Source organism: Chaetomium tenue (assembly GCF_020726465.1).
Source record: "Chaetomium tenue strain MPI-SDFR-AT-0079 chromosome Unknown F5144scaffold_6, whole genome shotgun sequence".
In the NCBI taxonomy this organism is placed as follows: Eukaryota; Fungi; Ascomycota; class Sordariomycetes; order Sordariales; family Chaetomiaceae; genus Chaetomium; species Chaetomium tenue.
Genome location: NW_027117334.1, coordinates 3,554,051 through 3,574,858, shown reverse-complemented (window position 1 = coordinate 3,574,858; position 20,808 = coordinate 3,554,051). Strand labels below are relative to the sequence as shown.

Sequence of the window (20,808 nt, the reverse complement as noted above, 5' to 3'; positions counted from 1 at the left end):
TGATTCATGCCACTGATTTACCAGCATTGTGTCCCTGCAAACAAGGCAGGTGCCATCAAGTGACCGGATGATGCCGATCTCGGGCGGGCGGTCCAACATTGACAACCTCAAGAATGTAACACCACCACCACCGAGCAAGAATGCCGTCAAAAGATACCGAATCCAAGAGGAAAGGCCACCAGAGCGGCAGGGGATGGATCCTCGCAGCCGGTAAGTCAACCTGCCGACATGCTATCCCGCGCGAACCTCCAGTCATATAGCCAGCCGACCCATAACACAGCTCGCGGGGCCGTCCCAGCACGCTGCTGCGCTCATGATGATAGATTGATGTTGATTGCTCCTTGGCAACCGGCACCTATCACACACTGCCATTTGGATGGTGATACTAACGATCATGACGCGCCTCACAGTCCTCGTCGCCGGCACCGCCGTCCTGCTCGCCCTCAACACCCTTGGCGGCCCTTTTAGCACGGAACACGGGCCAGAGCTACAGCTATCAGGCGAACATCAACCATGCGACCGGGTATTCTTTGCCGGCGTGCTGCCTCATGGCGCAACCTTGGAAAACGTCACGGTGGTGCGAGATGGCGACAGCTACGGCGAGGGCGAAGCCAATGTCGGGTACCCTAAAAACCCGACCCATCTCCCACCGCTGTGCGCAGTTACAGTCCGGGTGACAAGCTCGCCGACGAGCAGCTACCGGTTTGGCTTGTTTCTGCCAGAGGGGTGGAAGTCGAGGTTCCTCGTCGTGGGAAATGGGGGGTTTGCAGGGGGGATCAACTGGCTGGACATGTAGGCACTCACTTACTCTGCTCATTTGCCTACACTTCTTTGCGAATACTCACAACTTATCCAGAGCAGCCGGAGCGCGCTACGGCATGGCCTCGCTCTCAACCGACACCGGGCACAGCTCCAAGTCGACCAACAGCACGTGGGCGTATAACCAGCCCGAGAAGAAGGCCGACTGGGGCTGGCGCGCCATCCACGGCTCGACCGTGCTGGGCAAGAAGCTCGTGCGCAAGTACTACGCCCAGCAGCGGCTCACCTACTCGTACTACAGCGGCTGCTCGACGGGCGGCCGCCAGGGGCTCAAGGAGCTGCAGACCTTCCCGGACAGCTTCGATGGCGCGCTGATCGGCGCCGCCGCATGGTGGACCTCCCACCTCAACACCTACGTGACCCAAGCCGGCCTGTACAACCTCCCCGAGACCGACCCCAAGCATCTCACCGACGACCACGTGGCCCTCCTCGCCGACGAAGTCACTCGCCAATGCGACATCCTCGACGGCGTCGAAGACGGCATCATCAGCAGCCCCGAGCTCTGCCAACCCAACCTCGAAACCCTCCTCTGCCCCAGCCCCAGCCCCAAGCGGGCCGACTCCGACCCCGACCCCGACCCCCCAACATGCCTCACCCGCGCCCAGCTCACCACCGCCCACAACATGTACAGCGACTACCGCTCCGCCACCACCAACGAGTTTCTCCACCCGGGCCTAACCCCCGGCTCCGAGCCACAATGGCACGTTCTGATCAACGGCTCGGAACCATCCCCCTACGGTGTCGGCTACGCGAGCAACTTCCTCTTCGACGGCAACGCCATGGGCGCCGACCCGTCCACCAACTCCTCCTGGGACTGGCGCACCTTCAACGAGAGCGTCGTCCAATACGCCGCCCTGCACGACCCCGGCCGCGCCACCGCCGACGACTATGCCGCGCTGGCAGCGGTGCGACGCCGCGGCGGGAAGGTCCTGATGTACCACGGCACCGGGGACGGACTCGTCCCGACCAAGGGCACGGAGCTGTACTACCGGCGGACGGTGGAGGCGTTGGGGGCGGCGCGGCGCGGGTGGTGGTGGTGGTGGTGGTGGGGTCCGTTCTTCGAGCGGTTGGGTTGGAGACGCGGGGCGGGCCACGATGGTGGCATAGATGACTTCTTCAGCATGTTCCTTGTGCCGGGTATGCAGCATTGTGCGGGGACGGCGGTGGACGCGCCGTGGAGTTTTGGGGCTCCGTCGCAAGCCGGCGCGTTGGGCAATGATACGTGGTCGGTGCCCGGGTTTGAGGATGCCCAGCATGATGCGTTGTTGGCGTTGGTGGAGTGGGTTGAGAAGGGGCGGCCGGTCGAGAGCATTGTGGCGACGACGTGGGAGGATCCCGTCAATTCGACGTCGGGGGTCAAGAGGCAGCGGCCGCTTTGTGCTTGGCCGAGGAAGGCGGTGTGGGATGGGAGGGGGGATGTCGATGATGCGGGTAGTTGGTGGTGTTCGCACTGAGGGTTGAAGCCGAGGGTGCTGTGGTGATGTTAGGATGTTGGGTTGAAAGTTGGGATGGTCTTGTGCTTTTGTTCCGAGTCTGCCCCGCATTTTTGCCCATCATTCGCTGCTCGGTGCATTAGCGCCCGCCATGGCAGGAATGTGGGGTAAAATGCCAGGCCATTCGACTGTTCCTCTGATCTTATCAAGCCTCCGAGTGCAACAAGTCCTTCTCTGACTTCACCTGACCTCATCAGTTGCTCTACTTTGCCCGTATCTTGGGAGCACATGTGCATTGTTACGCGGGCATTATCATCAAATTCACAATTCACTCACTTACACTGCCCTGAACTGTCCACACTTCCCCTGGTTTTGTTCAGGCATCCCTGTTCAAGGCGCTGAAACGAGCGGGAGCGAGAGCAGCTGATAGCAAGGCGAGAGAACTCGGTGGTGGAGTCCAGGCAGCCCCTCTGCCCCGCACTCAGATTTTTGAGTTTTGCCTCTCATCGCGTCGCGTTAAAATTTTCCCATTTTCACACCGCAATCAGTTAACGACCGTGAACGCTGTCGATCCGATCCCCCCTTCCCTGCCATCCCCGACATCGAAACTCGACAGACAACCAAGATGCGTTACGTTCTCGTTACTGGCGGTGTCATTTCAGGTATTCCCACCCCGCACCATCATGATCGCCGCATCCAAAATGGCTAACGACGGCTAGGGGTTGGGAAGGGCATCATTGCCTCCTCCACGGGCCTGGTCCGTAGACACTCCCGCGCGTGTGAATTGTTAATTTTTAAAAGGGCGACCTGGCTCTAACCCGTCCGACGACAGCTCCTGAAAACCCTCGGTCTCCGTGTCAGCTGCATCAAGATCGACCCGTATGTCTCGGTCGATGCGGGGCTCATGGCCCCTGCCGAGCACGGCGAGTGCTTTGTCCTGTGCTCGGGTTAGTGAATTCATGAGGCTTGGCGTGTTGCAAGGATGGAATTGCTGATGGTTTGTAGGCGGCGAGGTTGATCTCGACCTCGGCAACTACGAGAGGTATCTCTCGGTGCGCCTCACGAGCGAGCACAACATCACCACCGGCAAGGTCTACTTGAACGTCATCCAGAAGGAGCGCCGGGGCGACTATCTCGGAAAGACCGTGCAGATTGTGCCCCATGTGACGGACTCGATCAAGGACTGGATCAAGCGTGTGTCGAAGATCCCGGTGGATGGTTCTAGCGAAGAACCTGATGTCTGCATCATCGAGCTTGGGTAAGTTTGCGTGGTGGCGAGTTCTCTTTTGATTTCCAGTCCGGCTGCTGACTTCGTTTTCAAATAGTGGCACTGTTGGTGATATCGAGAGCGTAAGTTTGTTGGTGACCTGGGACTACGCCCGCTTCAACTTTGTGGCCTCTGTGGTATGGATTTGCTGACCCCATCAAAGATGCCGTTTATCGAGTCTCTCACCCAACGTATGTTCGCCTTGGACTGCCATGTTTGATTTAGCTGACCCCGATAGTGCGCCACGAGGCGGGCGCTGGCAACTTCATGAGCATTCACGTCTCGTATGTTCCCACGGTGCACGGCGAGCAAAAGACGAAACCCACGCAGCACGCCGTCAAATCGATCCGAAGCCACGGCTTGATTCCCGATATCGTCGCTTGCCGCTGCGAGACCCCCCTCGCAGAGCCCACCATTGCCAAATTGGCCCTCCACTGCCAGGTCGAGTCGGAGCAGGTTCTCGTCGTCCGCGACATGCCGACCATCTACCAAGTTCCCCTCCTGCTACGCGAGCAGAAGCTCATCCCGCAGCTCCGGACGAAACTCGCTCTCGACCAGATCACAATATCGCCCGAGATGGCCACACAAGGCACAGCACTCTGGGACCTGTGGACCTCGGTCGTCACCCCCACGTACCCAGACGAGGTCAAGATCGCGCTTGTCGGCAAGTACATCAAGTGCCAGGACGCATACATCTCGGTTGTCAAGGCGCTGGAGCATTCAGCCATGACGATCCGCCGGAAGCTCAACGTGATGTGGATCGACTCGGAGGACCTCGAGCCGACAAGTGGCGGCGGAGCGGCACAGGCCAAGTACCACAAGGCGTGGCACGACATCTCCACGGCCTGCGGCATCATTGTGCCAGGCGGGTTCGGGCACCGCGGGACCGAAGGGATGATGAGGGTGACCAAGTGGGCCAGGGAGAACAACATCCCCTTCCTGGGTGTCTGCCTCGGCTTCCAGGTGGCAGCGATCCAGTTTGCGCGCGACCTGTGCGGCATGCCGGAGGCCACATCGGAAGAATTCGATGCGCAGGCCAAGGACCGCGTCGTGGTCAACATGCCCGAGCTTGATCGCGAGAAAATGGGTGGCACCATGCGTCTAGGTCTCCGCAAGACCATTTTCCAGCAGGATACGGAGTGGTCGCGCGCGCGGTCGCTGTATGGTGGCGTCGAGGTCATCGAGGAGAGGCACCGCCATCGGTACGAGATCAACCCCGACCTCGTCGAGACGCTGGAGAAGGCGGGTCTCCACTTTGTGGGCAGGGACGAGACGGGCGAGCGGATGGAGATCTTCGAGCTCAGAGACCACCCCTACTTCGTTGGTGCGTATCTGGAGTTGGACCTTGACTTGCCCGGGACGATACTGATATCCAAACAGGGACACAATTCCATGCCGAGTACCAGTCGCAAGTCGTGCACCCCAGCGTAAGTACCCCTTTCTGCCACGCAGCAAAACCAGGCTAACCTGAACCAGAGGCCGTATCTCGGCTTCATCGCCGCGAGTGCGGGCTGCCTGGATAAGGTGCTCAAGCAGGAGCCGGTGGAGCGGTTCAAGACCGTCACAGTTTTGAACGGCACCAAGTAAGGAACCAAACAAGGAACGCATCGATACTAAGATATCACGATCAAGATTCCGAGTCCACCGGCCGCGGGAGTCTATTTCTAGCGGGAGGCGTTGCGGATCGGGGTTCTTGGGAGAAGACAGTCACGATTTCGCGGCGGAGTTAGGTAGTTCATGTTGGCCGTAGACTACTACGCCCGCGCAGCAGATGTAGGGTTGTAAATGCTCGCTGCAGCGCATTATATACACGGGAACCTAGATTTGGCCTTGGAGTTCAGGGTGTTGCTGGGAAAAGGCGCATCTACATGCATGCGCACATAGAATAGACATGGCTGGCGTTCAGGATAGGGGGGAGGTCATCTTGGTTTGCGCTGGCAGCCTCAGCGCCTTGAATAAACTGAGTCCCTTTTACCACGGAACTACTCGCGTGCTTGCGCTTGTATGATCACTGCAACGCTGTTTATCACGCTCTCTGATGATCCGTCGAACCAAGGCATGGCTGACCTCATACAGGCCCGTGGCGAGGCTTAAGTTGCCTTGTCAGGATGTTTCTTCCAAATCATGATTTTTCTTTGGCGGAAGACAAGACAGTAGTGGCACTTAAACATTCGATCTCCTTCTTTTCCATTAGATTGGCATCCGCCAACGCCAAAGTTGAGATTGTCTGCAACCAGGTCTATCAAAACATTACTTCGTATCAACCCTTCTGGCCCCTCAGGAGCTCTTCTATCCCAACGCCGTCTATCCAATCCCTATCCGCCAGACAAATGACAAATCGTAACCGGGTATCGTGACAAAACACCAGACAAACACCACCTCAACACCTCGCTGATTAGCCCATGCCAACCCCCCCTAAGCCATGCCAATCTCCACCGGCTTCCCCTTCACGCTCTTCCACTCGACCGCCACCGCGCCCAGAATACTGATCGCGGCCAGCGCCGTAAACACAGTGAAAGTCTGCGTCAGCGCATCATTAAACGCCAACTTAATCCCCGGCAGCTGGGCCGCATCAAACACATCCTTAACGGTGGTCGTGCCCACCGCCAAAATCGAGCTCGGATTCTCCACATCCGGCACGTATTCAGCAACATACTCAACCAGCTTGTTGGTGAACACATTCTGCGACACCGCCACAAACAGCGCCCCCCCCAGCGTCTGCATAAAGACAATCAGCGACGTACCCGTCGGGACATCCGCCATATCCAGCACCGTCTGCACCGCCATCAGCGGCTGCTGGAAGCTGATCCCAATCCCGGCCCCAATCACGATCTGGTAACCAATCCACATGCCCGACCCCGTCTCCGGAGTAAAAGTAGTCGTCAGACCATACCCCACCGCGGCCACCGCGCTCCCCGCGATAATAAACGGCGTGTAGTAGCCCCAGATCGTGACCGCGGCACCCGCAGCAACCGAGCACAGCACGAGAGACACTAGCATAGGCAGGTTCATGATCCCCGACCCGACGGCACTGGCGTCCTTGACGGCCTGGAACCAGATAGGCAGGTAGTAAATCGACCCAAGAAACGCACCACCCAACGCCATGATGAAGAACCCCGCCGACCACACGCTGCGCTTGGCGAGGATGCGGGGCGGGACGGTGGCGAGGTCGCCCTGGCGGAACTGGAAGTACACAAAGGCTATGATGAGCACGCCGAAGAAGCAGAACAGCAGAATGACGCGCCAGCTGTTCCAGGCGTAGGCGGTGCCGCCCCACTGCAGGGCCAGCAGCAGGCTGATGATGGCGGGCATGAAGACGAGGGTGCCGAAGGGGTCGAAGCGCATGACGCGCTGGCGGAGGGTGTCGTCGGCGTTCTGGAGGCGGGCGCGCTTGGGGTCCGGGAAGAACCACCAGATGACGGCCATGGTGACGGCGCCCACGGGGAGATTGATGAAGAAGCACCAGCGCCAGGTGACGTGGTCGGTGAAGGCGCCGCCCATGAGCGGGCCCGAGATGCTGGCCAGGCCGTACATGCTGCCGATGGCGCCTGTGTAGAGGGGGCGTTTGGAGAGGGGGACGGAGTAGGCGAGGATGGTGAGCGCGCCAGAGAAGATGCCCGCGGCGCCGACGCCGGCGACGGCGCGGCCGACGATGAGGGTCACGCTGTTTTGGGCGACGCCGCAGATCAGGGAGCCGACTTCGAAGAGGAAGATGGCGATGAGGAAGACGTATTTGATGGAGAAGAAGGTGTAGAAGCGGCCGAAGAGGAGTTGGAGGGCAGCCGTGGTGAGGAGGTACGCTGGGGTTGGGAGGTTAGGGTTACGCTGGGCAGGTGAGGGATGGATAAGGGGGAGGAGGGGAGGGGGGTTGGCTTACAGGAGGCGTACCAGCCTACGTCAGGCAGGGAGTGGAATTCATCGGTGATTTTGGGGATGGCAGTTGCGATAATGGAGTTGTCTGGGAGACCAGTTAGTTTACTTCGGTGTAAATGCCGGGAAAAGCAAAAGGGGTACGCACCCAACGCCATGGTGAAGACACTGAGACACAGGGCCAGAACAATAAGGCCCAGGGTCACGCCACCGGGGTACTCGGTACCATCTTCCCGGGTGGGTGTCGGCTCGAGGGCTTTGCCCGTCTTGGAGGTGGCGGTAGCCTGCCGGGCGAGGGCATCCTTCTTCTCATTCTCGATGTCGGTTTGCTCCCCGGGAGCCGACACCCTGCCGTCTTCCGACACGCTGGTCCTGCTCGGGGCGAGGGTAGCAGCCTCCCACCCGGGTGCCGGGGCGGAGAGACCCGGTTTGGTGTCCATACTTGGTAGTAGTCAAAGTTCGTGTTGGTCAAGAGGATTCGTGATGATCGAGTCGTTATCAGGCGAGGGAAGACTTGATCGGGGTCTTAGGGCTTCCTCGTTCACTGCTGATGAGCTGCTGAGGACTGAAGACCCAGGCATTCCAGCCGGACGGGTTACGGGCTTTAAGACACGAGAACTCTTGATGGGGTCACTGAGCGCCAAGCCGTCGAAAGGGCAGCAACGGCCATGGCGCGGTGCGGTGTCTCGCATGTCTCCGAGCCCTTAGCATCCTTTCGCATCTGTCCTTAGGACCGGAATTCCGAACAAGCAAACCCAAGCAGCCCAAGCAACCTAAGCAACCCAAGCATTGACAAGCAACGACCCAAAGATCTCGCTAAAGTTACCGCTAGCGTGGCTCAGATCCTGCAAGCGGGAGCCGGGATGCCCCGAATGCGGCACTCGTCGCGGTTCTGGATGGACTTTTCGGCATTCTTGGCTGTCCGACGCAGTGGCACGCCAAAAAGCACAAAGCCCAGACGGCCTAACTCCCCTCCGAGTCACCACGGCATGGACTCATTGTTCTAGAAGCTTAGTTAAGGATTCCCACATTACTTAATCAGACTCGAGTTTGTGCCGCGAGTCCTCGGAGCCTTCTATTGCAATTGCGCCCGTTTCACCGTTGCCAGAGAAAAAGTGTCCAGTCGTCGCGCCAGATGGTTGTTCATGGGTTGCCCTTCCTCTTTGGGAAACGAAAAAATTAAAACGTTGAATGAGGCCCGTGCTGCCCCAACGCTGACCGACCGACAGGGAAACCAACAAGGGAGGCACGACCCGAGTGCAACTGTTTAAGATGACTCAGTTACCTCCTGACAACTCGAAAACTTCCTTTTCATGCAAGGAGTCGGAAGGAAATAAACAGCCTCTTCTTGGCAGGACGACCCGGAGACATCGAGGCGCCCGTCCGGTTGGGAAGCGGCTCCAAAGATCCACCGGCGCGTAAGCAAGAATCCGATTCCTTTCCAGGTTGGCTGTCTGTCGCAAGCCACGTTTTTGGATTGCCCCGAAAACCGTTCGTGAAATAAATCCTGCAAACTCCGGCCGCGCCCGAAATCTCCGGGTTATTTTCGATTGATTGTAGGCGCCGCTTCCGCAAGCTTGTCTGTCTGTCTTTGGTTTTCTTGGCCTGGAGAATGGAGTTTGACACCCAGAACCCGCCCCCCGGCAGCGGCCTCGCCGAGACCAGCTGTGGAACTCGAGGCTCGGGATCCGCTGGGTTCGGTGAGTCTCAAACCTTCATCGGACCTCAAGGTGTTGTCTGATAATGCCAACGAGAGAGCGTTCGGGCTGTCAAAACGCAGAATTTTGTTCGGCATCGTATCCGAACCCCCTTGCAAATCTGTCGTTCCAACCATCTGGCCTAAATCTTGTCACACCATTGCATTCCGCCGGTCCGCCCCCACGATCCAGGCCTGGCGGAGACATCTGTTACGTGAGCAGCTCCTGGTATTCCCGCTACTATTCTCGGACGCCCACGCGGAGTCTCAGATTCGCAGTCACGCACACTTCATACCCGGCGAACGAAACCCATCCGAGGATCCACTCGTGCCGCAAAGGGCCGGACTCCATTCCGGTTCGATCCGATCGGCCCGCTTCGTTGGTAAACCACCATGTGTTGACTGATCTTACCTCCGTTAAAGCCCGTGACTGCCGTCTTTCGACGTGCCCACGCCAACACAACCTAGATATCAGCGGGGCGGAAGAGACCAGTTTGAACGGCATGGGTTGAAAAGGCCTGCACTGTAATCTGAATTATCTGACCTGCAACCGCATCCCCGACTACGGCTGTGATCTATCTGTCTACTGCATGACCGGATCTATCCTTTGGCAGCATCAAACAATGAGGCGACGAGGCTGCTCTTCGCCTGCCCAAGCTCCAAAACGGCATCTATCTCATCATCGATGTTGGTCAACAGCCGCTCCTTGTCCCAAGCCGGCTCCCATCCGAGTTCTTGCTTGTTCACGGCGAACATATGTGAACTAAAGACCAAATTAGCTTCAACTCCATCCCCAAAATTCTCGAAGAGCACATACACTGATTGCCACAGAATGGACACAAACTGCACAGGTACGCCCAGTACCTTCGCAGCTGTCTCATCATCCGGCCAAATTGGCACTGTCGAGTTGGTCGCAAGACCACGAGCCTCAAGGGCCACAGCCAGCTGGTCGAACACCTCCCACCATTGGACATCGTGGGCTTTGGCAAAGTAGTAGCCCTTTTCACCGCTTGGGATCGGTTCTTTGAGAAGAACCTTCTCAACCAGTTTCTCATAAAAGACAGCAATGTCTGAAATGTGTACGGCTGACACCGTCTGTGACCATGTCAGAGCCACCTATCCAGTGACGAGTAGGTGGACTTGTTCACTTACCCCGTCGTTGGCGAATTTGTGCACTGCCTTGGCAGAGATGCTGCCTTGAACATATACTGGCAACAACACGGACAGCTGATTCCACTGGCCGCTACCTTTGCCATCTAGAGTAAGTGGTCAGTTTGAAGAGCCTCACACATACGCCATCGCTTTGCAAGCTGACTTACAAACCATGGGGGGTATGACGATGAAGCTGGTCACCCCCGTCACTTTTGCATGTTCGATGACCGATACGTCAGTCTTTCGGATCGGGTAAGAATCGGCAAGCTCCTTTTCAACGTCAAACAATGGGCCGTTGTCTTTTGTTTCGCCATGTGGCCAACCACTGGATGCTGTGAACGCGCTTTCTCCTGAGGTCTATATCACGGTCAGACTATCAACCCCTAGTTGGACATGTCATACGCCTCACTCACGTGGATTATGTATGTCTCCTGCTTGCTGACTTCCTTCTGTTTGGCGAGTGCAGTCACCAGATGAAGCGCCATGTCCGTGTTCAGGCTGCTCGCGGTGTGGATGACAATGCCGACTACGAGATTGTCAATACCTAAACTCCCTCATTTGTTGGACTCAAGTTGCATGTTGGAGTGACTCCTACCATTGTGGCGCAGGACACTTTCAACTACTGCGTTTTCGTCGGTCAAGTCTAATCGAAGCACAGTGATGCCCAGTTTCGACAAGGCCGTCGCTTGTTCTTCTGACCTGACTGTGGCAATGACGTTCTCCTTCTTGACGAGTTTGTTAGAGGAAGCCAAAAGTTGCGTAACGATGGAACCTCCTCTGGAGAGAAGTTAGTTAGGTATTTCATCATAACTATCGCGGCCGCAGAACAAACATGTAGCCGGCCGCGCCAGTGATCAAAATGCTTGTCTCCATGTTGATGTGGTTGACTTCCAGCTCTTTGGACTTCCAGTTATGTCTTCGAAGTTCGTCTTTCTTATCATCAGTTGATTGCTAGACATCGGTATAAACGGACAAACGCCTCTATTTCAAGTAATTCCACACGTCCCAACTGCTGGCAATGGTTCATTACGACATGGTGTTGCCTGATGGTCAAGATTAGATTGGAAGCCTTTTTTGTCAGCGGACCTTGATTGAATTGAATGTCACGGGTCACGGCTGATTTCCAATCACCCTCATGCAGCAAGACCAGAGTGGAAGCTCCTTGGCCAACAACCCCTGGACCCAAAATGTCCAGCCTGTGATTTATAATATGGATTGGTTGATTAGGACCGATTATGGCGTTTTCTGATTATCAAGATTAGATTAGAAGCTTTTTTGTCATCGCACCCTACTTCCAAATGTTGGTCGGTTGGCCGATTAGGCGGACTCTGGCTCCGGTAGGATGCATCCATGCGGGCTTATGCCGCCACCAGTGCAGTTACAGACCTCTGCCCTCACTAGAGGTATTCATGAATCTCAATTTCAGACAGAAAGCATATATAGAAGGCAAGCCATGTTGTTAATGAAGTTCGTAAGACACATAGACCACAAACACTTTAACCTTGTTAAACACCCCCTCTCCCTACTTGTATCCCCTGGACTCATAGTTATGCCCACCCCATCTCCAATTGTCCTTATACTGGGAGCCGGCTCAAACGTTGGCCAGCATGTCGCCCAGGCCTTTCGCAACAAAGGCTACAGAGTCGCTCTCGCGGCCCGAAGCGTCAAGGAATCAGACAATACGGATGAGCAAGTCTACCTACCAAGTGACTTTTCCGATCCAGACTCCATCGTCAACGCCTTCTCAAAACTGAAGAGCTCACTAGGTATCCCAAGTGTGGTCATCTATAATGGTGAGTAATAATCTTCCATGATAAAGATATTAGCTCACGGGCGGATATCTCATGTTACTAACACTTGGTTCCTCCCCCAAAGCGTCGGCTGGGAAACCCAACCCCGTAGACAGCCCACTCTCAGTTCCATTGGCAGACTTTACCCAAGCCCTGAACATCAACACAACAAGCGCTTTCGTTGCAGCCCAACAGGCCGTCCTCGCATTCGAGCAGCTCCCCGCCTCGTCATCAAAAACCTTCATCTCTACTGGGAACGCGCTGAACACCACTATTCTGGCGCCCCTCCTGCTTGGTGGTGTGGGCAAGTCTGCAACTGCACATATCATTCAGTCTGCTGCTGCCGCGTATGCGGATAAAGGCTACAAGTACGTTTAATGTTCCTACTAGGGTTACAATATTTTGATCCAATATTGACCCGTTTATAGGTTCTATTATGCCGATGAGCGCAAGGCTGATGGGGAGCCTGCGTATATGGACATTGATGGAGCGGCCCATGCAGAGCAGTATGTGGCACTGGCAGAGGAACGGTCGCAAGGACCATGGCACTACACTTTTGTGAAGGGTGTGGGGTACAAGAAGTTCCCAGTTGCTTGACGCTTGCAAGGTTTGAAAGACTGTGGACGTACCTGCAGCGGGTTCAGATCCAGCCGTCTGAAGAATGGTTGTGCATATTCAAGCGGACGAAAGGAACTGTGGAAAGAAGCGTAATTACATACATATAAGCTCCTACATTCCTTTTCAAAACGGCTCGCCTGGCTACCTATGTTATACTGAAGATGTACACTGTTCCTCTGGTCAGATGTTGGCCATTCAGCGACCTAAATACCACCTACCTGTAAGGTCCTTTTGTATCCATATCATGTCAACGCTGCGACCATGGCTAAATCTAATCGTCGAAGTAACCGGCCTAAGCCTGCTTGGCTCAAGCTAAAACCCCTGCTTACCAAACAACCGAGCTGCATATGGGCAGTGATGCGGCTGAGCCCGACGAACCCAACAACTTCGTCAATTCTCTTCCTCTACCACCCGTTCCATCTGTGGCCACGCAGTCGGCATTTGTGATTCTGAAATCCGGGTTACATGTACTAACTGGTATTAAATCGTCAATACCGTCAAGTCTTCGATATCCGAAATTTATCGGCCAAGGCTAACCCAGCCGCTGTGTGTAGTGATCAGTTCAGTTGCCAGGTCAGTTAGCAAAGTTAGCATCAGGCAGCGCGGTGAGGCCGCTCATCCATATCTAACTATCAGATCCCCTGATTCTTTCCGGTCTCTCCCCTCCCCTTGCGCCATGCCGCTATGTGAACGGTGTGAAGCCATCGATCTCGCCCAGATCCTTGCCAAATCGATTCCACCGGACTCCAGGAGTATTGCCGAGGGCTGGGTTCACTCCCAGACCTTCGCTCAGCTCCGTGCCAGCGCCGGGACTTGCGAGCTCTGCTCCATTCTGCTTGGCGACGCTAATACCAAACCCCTCGTCCGTGACGATGACTGCGTCTATCTTCTTGTTTTCACGCGCAACTCTTGGCCACGCGTCGGATCGGGAAGTCATCCGATTCCCATCGGGGGAATTACTGTTGAAATCGGCAAAAAGGGCGGCAACGTATTGCATAGTGTTAGGCGCGTTGAGGTGTGGATAGACGACTCCGGCGGTGAGAACCTACCACCCAAGATGTTCCAGTCTCATGTAGCATGCCCACTCACCACCCCTCTTAGGCTCTCCCATCATCCTAGAGAAGCTCATCTCGGGCCGGCCCGTTCGCCCAGAGTGGGATCCAAACATCTTGCGGCGCTGGCTTGACACATGCCTACACGGCCATGCAGCCTGCCGGCTCCCCGCCCCTGCCATCGACCTGACCAAGGCCGAAGAAGCGCCAGAACTACCCACACGCGTCATAGACGTGGGCTCCGCGAACCCGGTCCGCCATCCCATCCTCGTCGAGACCCAAGGCCGCAAGGACCGCTACATTGCTCTAAGCCACTGTTGGGGTCCAAACCCCTCCTCCATCACAAAGACAGAGCGCGGCGCCAGCATGCAGGCCCGACTGCAAGGAATCCCAATCCAGGAGCTGAGCACTAACTTCCGGCACGCCGTCGAGGTCACGCGTGCCCTGGGCTACCAGTACCTCTGGATCGACTCGCTCTGCATCGTCCAAGACGACCCGCACGACTGGGCCGTCGAATCAGCCAAGATGGCCGAGGTGTACACCCGCGCGGCGCTGACCATCGCAGCCGCCAACAGCGCATCTGCAGACGAGGGCTTCCTGAAGCCACGGGCTCAGCGCCGGACCGTGACGCTGCCGTTCCGAGGCGCCCCGGGCGTCATCTCCGGCTACTTCACCGTTGCCGAGCCATCGCCGGAGGACGCAAACGAGCTCCGTGACCACTTCCGAGTGGACGTCGACGGCGGCCCGCTCGCTGCGCGAGGCTGGACGCTACAAGAGCGACTCCTCGCCCGGCGCACCGTATTCTTCGGCCGCGACCAGCTGCACTGGGAGTGCCGCGCCGCCCGCTGGAGCGAGACCACCCGCATGCAGCCGATCCAGTACCTCGAGTCCAGCGCCCCCGGGCTGGTCGCGCTCCGCCACGGCCTCCCCATGCTTGGTTCAGTTCCCAACCCCACCGCGCAACCCGATCACGACCGGCGGACGAGGCTGCTCAACGACTGGTACAGGGTCCTCGGCGAATTCACCCGGCGCGCCCTCACCAACAAACAAGACAAGCTCCCCGCGCTATCCGGCATCGCCAAAGTGATCAGCCAAGCCCTCAACAACACCCCCACCTTCAACACAACCTACCACGCCGGTCTATGGGCTTACGACCTCCCCCGAGCACTCCTCTGGACAACCTTCGCCCCCGACGCCGGCACCGGCTCACCCCTCCCCGGCCCGTCCTGGTCCTGGATCTCCCGCTCCGCCGCCATCCACCCGGCAAGCGAGGAGCCCACGGCAGTAACCTCTCTCCGCGGCGCCACCCCAGCCACATGGGACGTCGCCCTCGCCGGCAGCGACCCGTACGGCCGTGTACAGCGGGGCACGCTCACGCTAACGGGGTACCTGAAGCGGGTTCCACGCATGGAGCCCATCCAGCCGCGGGAGACGCGGGCCATCGGGCCGCATTCGTACCCGCTGTCGGACGCGCTGCTGTATGATGGGCAGGGGCAGCAAATTGCGGCGGCGGTGCTGGATGAGCCGGCGGATGTGAGTGTGTTTGCTGCTGCGGGTGCGCAGGCTGGGGTGTATGCGGTGCCGGTCAGGCATGTGATGGCGAAGGGGGCGGTGACGGGGGTGGTGCGTGGGATTGAGGCGCTGCTGGTGCAGGAGAGGGGGGATGGGACGTTTAGGCGGGTGGGGGTTGCGAGTTTGGCTGGGAGTAGTGCCAATGATGCGCGGTGTAAGGATGCGCCGTTTGCGCAGCCGTTTCAGGTCTTCTTTTATGATGCGCCTGTGGAGATTAGGATTACTTGATGGTGTTGGACTTGCTAAGTGATGTACAAGTAATCTTGGAAAGGACTGGATATGTTCCAAGGGAAAAGACATTCTTCAAACCCAACTGTTCGTTTCGTCCTGTCCATCTTAGATGTTATACCCGAGAGCCCCCCCAGAAACCACAAGATAGGGGCGTTCTCCTATCGCCGAGGTACCCCAGCCAGCCGACACAACCTGCTAATATCGAAATGGTGGAGCAATCAAGAGACTGTCGCTTTTCTTCGTGCTGCTTCTCACGCCTGTAGACAGAGATCCGGTCACCGAGCTCTCACTCTCCCTCGGTCAGGGGATGCCCATGGAGGCCATCGGATGGTGCCTTACTCCTCAGTAAAAACCAAACCACAACAATGCCCCTTCGGGATCAGCACAAAATGATCCGTCATCTCCATATCCGCATGCGTCTTCTCCCCCTGCAAGGCGACCCCAAACCGATCCATCAGTCGGGCCAACAGGATCTTCAGCTCCATGGTTGCCATGTACTGGCCGGAACACGTGCGTGGGCCCTTACCCCAGACCAGGATCATGTCTTGCAGCTCAGGAGTGCCCGGGTTGATGGTGCCGTCAGCGTTGATCCAGCGGCCTGGGTTGAATTGGGCTGGGTCGGGGAAGTAGGCTGGGTCGCGCTGTGTTGTGTAGGCTTGTACGGATACGAGGGTCTAGATTGGAAGGATGTCAAAGTTAGTATAATTACGGTGAAGGTTGAGTCAGGTGCTAGGTAGGGGAGGGAGTGATGTGGGTTTCACCTTCGCGGGCAAATTCAGCCCGGCAATGCTGGTGCTTGGGTCTGTGGTCTCCCTCAACGGGCCGCTCGGCTGGGCCGGGTGGAGCCTTAACGTCTCCATGATAACACCGTTCAAGATGGGGAGCGTTTGCAAAGTGGTGTAAGCGAAGCTGGTCTCTTTAGCGCTCGAGTTCCGTATCTCGGCCTGTAGTTTGCTTTGCCAGTCTGGGTGACAAGCCAGGCGGTAGAGGGCATACGCTCCGGTGTTTCCAGTGGTGTCGACGGCGGCAAAGGTTAGGTTCGAGACCTCGATGCTGATATCGGCATCCGGGAGTGGCTCAGCACCAGTCTCCGGGTTGCCGGCAATGAGCTTGGTAAGGAGCGTGCGCCGATTCGAGGTGCGCCCGTTCAGTTTAAGAAACTCGTCGAATGCGTCATTGCCGTATTTATATACGTAGTCCCCTGCGGCCATGAACTCTTGCAGCGCGGCGATAGGCGCCGTCGTAAGGAGTTGATATAGCGACGGGGCAATACCCTGGATAAACCACACCGGGTACGCGTTGTCCAGGTGTTTGACGTAGACAGGGGCATTTTCCTGGCCGTCAAACGCGCCGAACGACTTGCCCATCAGAACCTCACCTAGAATTGAAGCCGGCATCAGCTTGTGCTGTTGCACAGGCACCGCAGCCACATGCCACTGCATAATACATGTACCTCTTGACTATTGAACGTTGACATACCAGCAACATCGAGGGCCATCATCCGACAGAAATGCAGCGCATCACAGGGCTGCCCCGATGTTTTTTCGATGGCGCTCACGGTGCGGTCAATGACGGCCTGAACCAGGGGCTCCATCTGTTGCAGCGAGCCCGCACTGAAGATATGAGACATACGTCTTTGGCGCTCGCGGTGCTCGGCGGCGTCCTTCATGTGAAACAAACCGCGTTTGCCAAAGTAGTCGTAGATCGGGCCCTTGACGCACGTGGATTTGATGCCGTAGATGGGCTGGATGGCCTCCCGGCATGAAAACGACAGCTCGTTAGGAGCCAGGCGCACGATGGGGCCGTACTTCTTGTGCAGCGCGTCTACGGTGCGAGCGCGGTGGCCCGACATGTCGACGAGAAGGATCCATTTGTTGGTGAGGCGGGCGAAAAACGGGCCTGGAACAGACGAAGGGATGGGTGACGTGAGGACGTTTGAGATAATCTACGCCGGGCAGTGCTGCATGAGCTGACTGTTCTCATCGTTATGCCCCAGGGGCAGGATGCAAATTCAGGGCCGAGAGTAGGCAAGGTAGTAGAGCACTTACAGCCCAGATAATGTTCCCCGCGACCACAGCAGCCACAGTAGCTGCCAAGGCTGGCGCTGTCAGGTACGATTCCAACGTCATTCTTGCGTTTCAGGATTGTGTCCTCATTAGGTATGTACAATGCTGGATTGAAGAAGAGTCAATAGAGACGTCTGAGGGGAAGCAGTTTATGGGGGGGGCCAAAGCCTACATACAGGTTTGTAATATTGTCTGGCCAAGTCGATACGACATCAGGTTGCATACATGCAGCTCCTGTGTCTGGAAGACGAGTTCGTATGGCGGGGTCAACTGCCGCGTGGCCGGCAGGATCTCCGATTTGACCAAAAGTGTTGGAACCACAAGTCGGACGGTAAAAGGCATGAAGCTTAGCCAAATTCAGCAGTGATATAAGGGTTCTAACCAGTCGATTTATACAGGGGAAGGGCCAGGGCCATGAGAAGAACAAGCAACGCTAGTCTTGGTACCCTGATACACCTCGTCCTGAAACATGAGTCCTTGATTATACACTACATGCGACTATGGATAACCGTTCGTATTGTCAGGCAAAGAAAATAGGTTTAACAAAAACTTTCAACGGCTGTAGTAACAAATCCTTACATCAGCAGTCCGATGAGCTCGTGGCCAAAACATATATTCTCCTGCCCTGAAGAATACCACCTTGAATATCGCTTTGATAACGAAGAGGCTCTCACTAACTCGTCACTGATGATTCTGCCCCGCCAAAACCTGTGGCCCGTACGTGTGGGCTCGCGCGGCGTGGCTCGTCTTCCTCGTCAATCGCTTTTACTGAAGCAGGCGTGAAGTTCCGCGAACGTTTTGCTAGTATGCCCCCATTGACCTTGCTAATCCCCTTGCCGCTGCTGAGAAGACCGGCGGCACCTTGAGCACCAGAACAGTTCGGCTCCGTCTGCACAGAATCACTGGGGGCCGCCAAGGACGAGCCACTATTGTCGCATCCAAGGCTCGCGATAATGGATCCAAACTCAGCACACGACGGCCCTGAAGACACTGGGACAGTAGGGGCCTCATCAACGGTAATCGTTCGGTCTAGCATTGCACGCTGGGTGTCCTTGCATGAACTGTGGTGATGGGCCGGGAGAGGGAACGGTTGGTTCAAGAGCGACCGCGTGAGGGACGAGGCGAACTCAGAAGGCAGAAGTGTAGGCTGATTTATTTCCAGTGGGGTGTCCTGGTCGTCATCGGTGCCTCCCGTAGGTGTATTGGTTGGCACTTTTAAGCGCATCGGCTCGTCCTCTAGGCTGGCCCCAGAGATATGCATCGGTTCCGCTATCTGCGCGGGGAGATAGTCGGGCATGACCGTGTCTGAAGCGGTTTGCCTTTGGGTCCGTCCTCCTTGGGGCCACAACGCCAATCCGTCCCATGGGTCATTTGATTGTCCGCCCGCCAACGAGTTGGTCCACTCGAGATACGCCGAGTCGGCGAACGAGTCGGGAAACGGTGTGTTGATGGGTGCTACGTTGTCGTCCAGGTAGGGCATTTGCAGCGCCGAGTCATCGAGTAAACCCCCTGCATGGCCGGGAAAGACGACGTTGTTCAGGGCTGGGCCTGAAAACCCCTGGTTCTTGAGGTGTCTGAGCGGAGCCGGCTTCCTGCGAGGGGAGTGTGCGTGTGAGCTCGGTCCGTCGTCCAAATGATATGCTGGTACAGGAACCGCCGGATTGAATGCTGCACATTGCCACATCGACTGATTCGGCCAGGCGATGGCATTGTTTTCGAGTATCTCTGCAAGATGTCGTCAGCAGACATGCAGCTGCAGAACGGAACGGGTGCTTACCTAGCGGCGCATGTTGGAAGGAGAAGGCCACAACATTCTTGACTCTCTCGATCGGAGCAGATAGTGAATCTCGGGGAAAGCCCTCGCTGATGACGATCTTGATGCGGCCAATGTCGTCGCCTGGCCTCCAATGGTTCTGGAAGAGGAGTTCGCGGCGGAAGTGGGGGAACCTTAGCCGTTCCAGCTCGCCGGTCTTTGTAAATTCTGCGTTACCCTGTCAGTATTGTCGAACACTCTCCGTCGGGGCACAAATGGCGAACCGCAGGTGCTAGTTATCAGGTGGGGGCCGTTCACGTCACGGTCGAGGACAGTGGACCTGGATCTCGGGTTAGTGTACGCGTAGATACATACGTATCTAGTCAGACGCCAACCCACGCGACCAGGCGTCCATCGATCAAAATTCGTGCCTCAAACTTCACGAGGTCTGTGTGCTTGCTATAGGTGCGTGTGAACTGGCTGAGATCGGGCCTGCGCCAGCAGTGGATCGAGATTTGGAAGGGGGTTCCAGGTGCTAGGCTCGGGATGAAGCACGTCATGGTCGGTATGCCGAGGGCGCCATGGATGTGGGCTAGCTCTAGGTCAGGTACGGCATGGCAGGCGACTTTGAACTCTTTGAAGGGTATCTTGGAGTCGCGGCCGGTGGGGAAGAGGATAACGTCCCAGTCGTCATAGCGCATCCTTCTGGCCGACAGCGTTGATTTGGGCGGGTACGTTAGAGGCGACGTGGGTAAGAATTGCTCGATGAGAATGGAGGGGTTGCAGCAAGAGAGAAGAGAACAATAGGCCAAGGAGAGAGGCAAAAGGAGAGAGGCAAAAGACAAGAAGCGGCCTGGGCAAGCAAGAAACCAAAATATCACCCGATCCGTCGCGTGGTGGGCAACGATTTTCGAGACAGCCCGCAAAGTCTGCCGCAGACCTCCGCCTTGACAGACTGGACTGCGTTACCAAGGCCAGTTGAGAGCCCCGTTGTGCGGAGAACAAGTCCCCGCCGCCACAGGCTGTTCCTTCCCTCGATAACTTCGTAACTACCTACCTAAGCTGGGGTTGCCGCCCCGCTCTTGGTCTCGATTGCACAATGGAAACGTTTAATGCGAAATGATTGGTCGCTGTTGGTTGATGGCGGCGTGAATGGAAGGCACGGAGGGGGAGGCCCGCCCAACACCAACCTAAGCTAGGGCCCTTCCGGTTTTCAGGGTTGGTTGGAAGTGTATGATGCTTGCAACGGTTCGGAACTCCGGTCAGGTTGGGGCTCCATTCTGGGATGGAAGGATTAGATTCTCAATGTATTTGCCGTTGACATTGGCCATTCCCGTTGATCCGGACAACTGAGGCGGGGAGGGCCCCTTCCATGATCGGGAACTTGGACAGCTTTGGCCACGAGATCGAAGCGGACGCACACAAAAGAACTCGATTGGCAATGTTAGCTGGTTGCTACCCAAATATACACATTCCCCCCAACGGCCAT

The 20,808-nt window shown here is 56.8% G+C and overlaps 7 protein-coding genes across 7 annotated transcripts; 3 read left to right on the top strand and 4 right to left on the bottom strand.

Annotated features, from left to right (window-relative positions):
• Positions 1–394: 394 nt before the first annotated feature.
• F5144DRAFT_497684 (CTP synthase N-terminus-domain-containing protein) lies at positions 395–5,106 on the top strand (the record flags this gene model as incomplete). Its single annotated transcript, XM_066786220.1, has 10 exons — positions 395–792; positions 857–2,253; positions 2,972–3,009; positions 3,085–3,199; positions 3,258–3,510; positions 3,578–3,602; positions 3,683–3,710; positions 3,758–4,843; positions 4,900–4,946; positions 4,996–5,106. 10 exons carry the CDS (start codon positions 395–397, stop codon positions 5,104–5,106), a joined length of 3,498 nt encoding a protein of 1,165 aa, XP_066640420.1.
• Positions 5,107–5,934: 828 nt separating this feature from the next.
• F5144DRAFT_497284 (major facilitator superfamily domain-containing protein) lies at positions 5,935–7,829 on the bottom strand (the record flags this gene model as incomplete). Its single annotated transcript, XM_066786195.1, has 3 exons — positions 5,935–7,319; positions 7,397–7,477; positions 7,538–7,829. 3 exons carry the CDS (start codon positions 7,827–7,829, stop codon positions 5,935–5,937), a joined length of 1,758 nt encoding a protein of 585 aa, XP_066640419.1.
• Positions 7,830–9,200: 1,371 nt separating this feature from the next.
• On the bottom strand, positions 9,201–11,364 carry F5144DRAFT_584032 (uncharacterized protein). The gene is made up of 7 exons (XM_066789593.1): positions 11,070–11,364; positions 10,833–11,014; positions 10,651–10,763; positions 10,405–10,594; positions 10,238–10,341; positions 9,903–10,180; positions 9,201–9,848 (listed from the first exon to the last, which is right to left on the bottom strand). The coding sequence occupies exons 1-7, from the start codon at positions 11,108–11,110 to the stop codon at positions 9,686–9,688; spliced, it is 1,071 nt and encodes a 356-aa protein (XP_066640418.1). The 5' UTR covers positions 11,111–11,364; the 3' UTR covers positions 9,201–9,685.
• Positions 11,365–11,724: 360 nt separating this feature from the next.
• F5144DRAFT_519059 (uncharacterized protein) lies at positions 11,725–12,612 on the top strand (the record flags this gene model as incomplete). Its single annotated transcript, XM_066786675.1, has 3 exons — positions 11,725–12,030; positions 12,113–12,395; positions 12,456–12,612. Coding segments are annotated over exons 1-3 (684 nt in total), but the record flags the coding sequence as incomplete, so codon positions are not given.
• A 212-nt stretch (positions 12,613–12,824) lies between these two features.
• Positions 12,825–15,782, top strand: F5144DRAFT_540124 (heterokaryon incompatibility protein-domain-containing protein). Its single transcript, XM_066787140.1, has 3 exons — positions 12,825–13,218; positions 13,282–13,682; positions 13,855–15,782. Exons 2-3 carry the CDS (start codon positions 13,322–13,324, stop codon positions 15,495–15,497), a joined length of 2,004 nt encoding a protein of 667 aa, XP_066640416.1. The 5' UTR covers positions 12,825–13,218; positions 13,282–13,321; the 3' UTR covers positions 15,498–15,782.
• F5144DRAFT_584025 (cytochrome P450) lies at positions 15,382–17,759 on the bottom strand. Its single transcript, XM_066789592.1, has 4 exons — positions 17,549–17,759; positions 16,980–17,445; positions 16,262–16,878; positions 15,382–16,174 (listed from the first exon to the last, which is right to left on the bottom strand). Exons 1-4 carry the CDS (start codon positions 17,627–17,629, stop codon positions 15,836–15,838), a joined length of 1,503 nt encoding a protein of 500 aa, XP_066640415.1. The 5' UTR covers positions 17,630–17,759; the 3' UTR covers positions 15,382–15,835.
• Positions 17,760–18,217: 458 nt separating this feature from the next.
• F5144DRAFT_369851 (uncharacterized protein) lies at positions 18,218–20,355 on the bottom strand. The gene is made up of 4 exons (XM_066784479.1): positions 19,719–20,355; positions 19,604–19,659; positions 19,344–19,547; positions 18,218–19,291 (listed from the first exon to the last, which is right to left on the bottom strand). Exons 1-4 carry the CDS (start codon positions 20,018–20,020, stop codon positions 18,240–18,242), a joined length of 1,614 nt encoding a protein of 537 aa, XP_066640414.1. The 5' UTR covers positions 20,021–20,355; the 3' UTR covers positions 18,218–18,239.
• Positions 20,356–20,808: the final 453 nt, after the last annotated feature.

What these genes read in the sequence shown, in the direction of transcription:
- F5144DRAFT_369851 (XM_066784479.1), bottom strand. Translation starts at nt 20,020, where the DNA reads ATGCGCTATGACGACTGGGACGTTATCCTCTTCCCCACCGGCCGCGAC. An exon ending in CCTGATAACTAGCACCTGCG is followed by an intron (nt 19,548 to 19,603) that starts GTTCGCCATTTG and finishes AGGGTAACGCAG; the next exon opens with AATTTACAAAGACCGGCGAG. An exon ending in CTTCCAACATGCGCCGCTAG is followed by an intron (nt 19,292 to 19,343) that starts GTAAGCACCCGT and finishes GACATCTTGCAG; the next exon opens with AGATACTCGAAAACAATGCC.
- F5144DRAFT_540124 (XM_066787140.1), top strand. Translation starts at nt 13,322, where the DNA reads ATGCCGCTATGTGAACGGTGTGAAGCCATCGATCTCGCCCAGATCCTT. An exon ending in GTGGATAGACGACTCCGGCG is followed by an intron (nt 13,683 to 13,854) that starts GTGAGAACCTAC and finishes ACGGCCATGCAG; the next exon opens with CCTGCCGGCTCCCCGCCCCT.
- F5144DRAFT_584025 (XM_066789592.1), bottom strand. Translation starts at nt 17,629, where the DNA reads ATGACGTTGGAATCGTACCTGACAGCGCCAGCCTTGGCAGCTACTGTG. An exon ending in CGGGGAACATTATCTGGGCT is followed by an intron (nt 17,446 to 17,548) that starts GTAAGTGCTCTA and finishes TGCCCGGCGTAG; the next exon opens with ATTATCTCAAACGTCCTCAC. An exon ending in GGCTGAATTTGCCCGCGAAG is followed by an intron (nt 16,175 to 16,261) that starts GTGAAACCCACA and finishes CTTCCAATCTAG; the next exon opens with ACCCTCGTATCCGTACAAGC.
- F5144DRAFT_584032 (XM_066789593.1), bottom strand. Translation starts at nt 11,110, where the DNA reads ATGGAGACAAGCATTTTGATCACTGGCGCGGCCGGCTACAT. An exon ending in AGGAGACATACATAATCCAC is followed by an intron (nt 10,595 to 10,650) that starts GTGAGTGAGGCG and finishes ACCGTGATATAG; the next exon opens with ACCTCAGGAGAAAGCGCGTT. An exon ending in TCCATTCTGTGGCAATCAGT is followed by an intron (nt 9,849 to 9,902) that starts GTATGTGCTCTT and finishes TTTGGTCTTTAG; the next exon opens with TTCACATATGTTCGCCGTGA.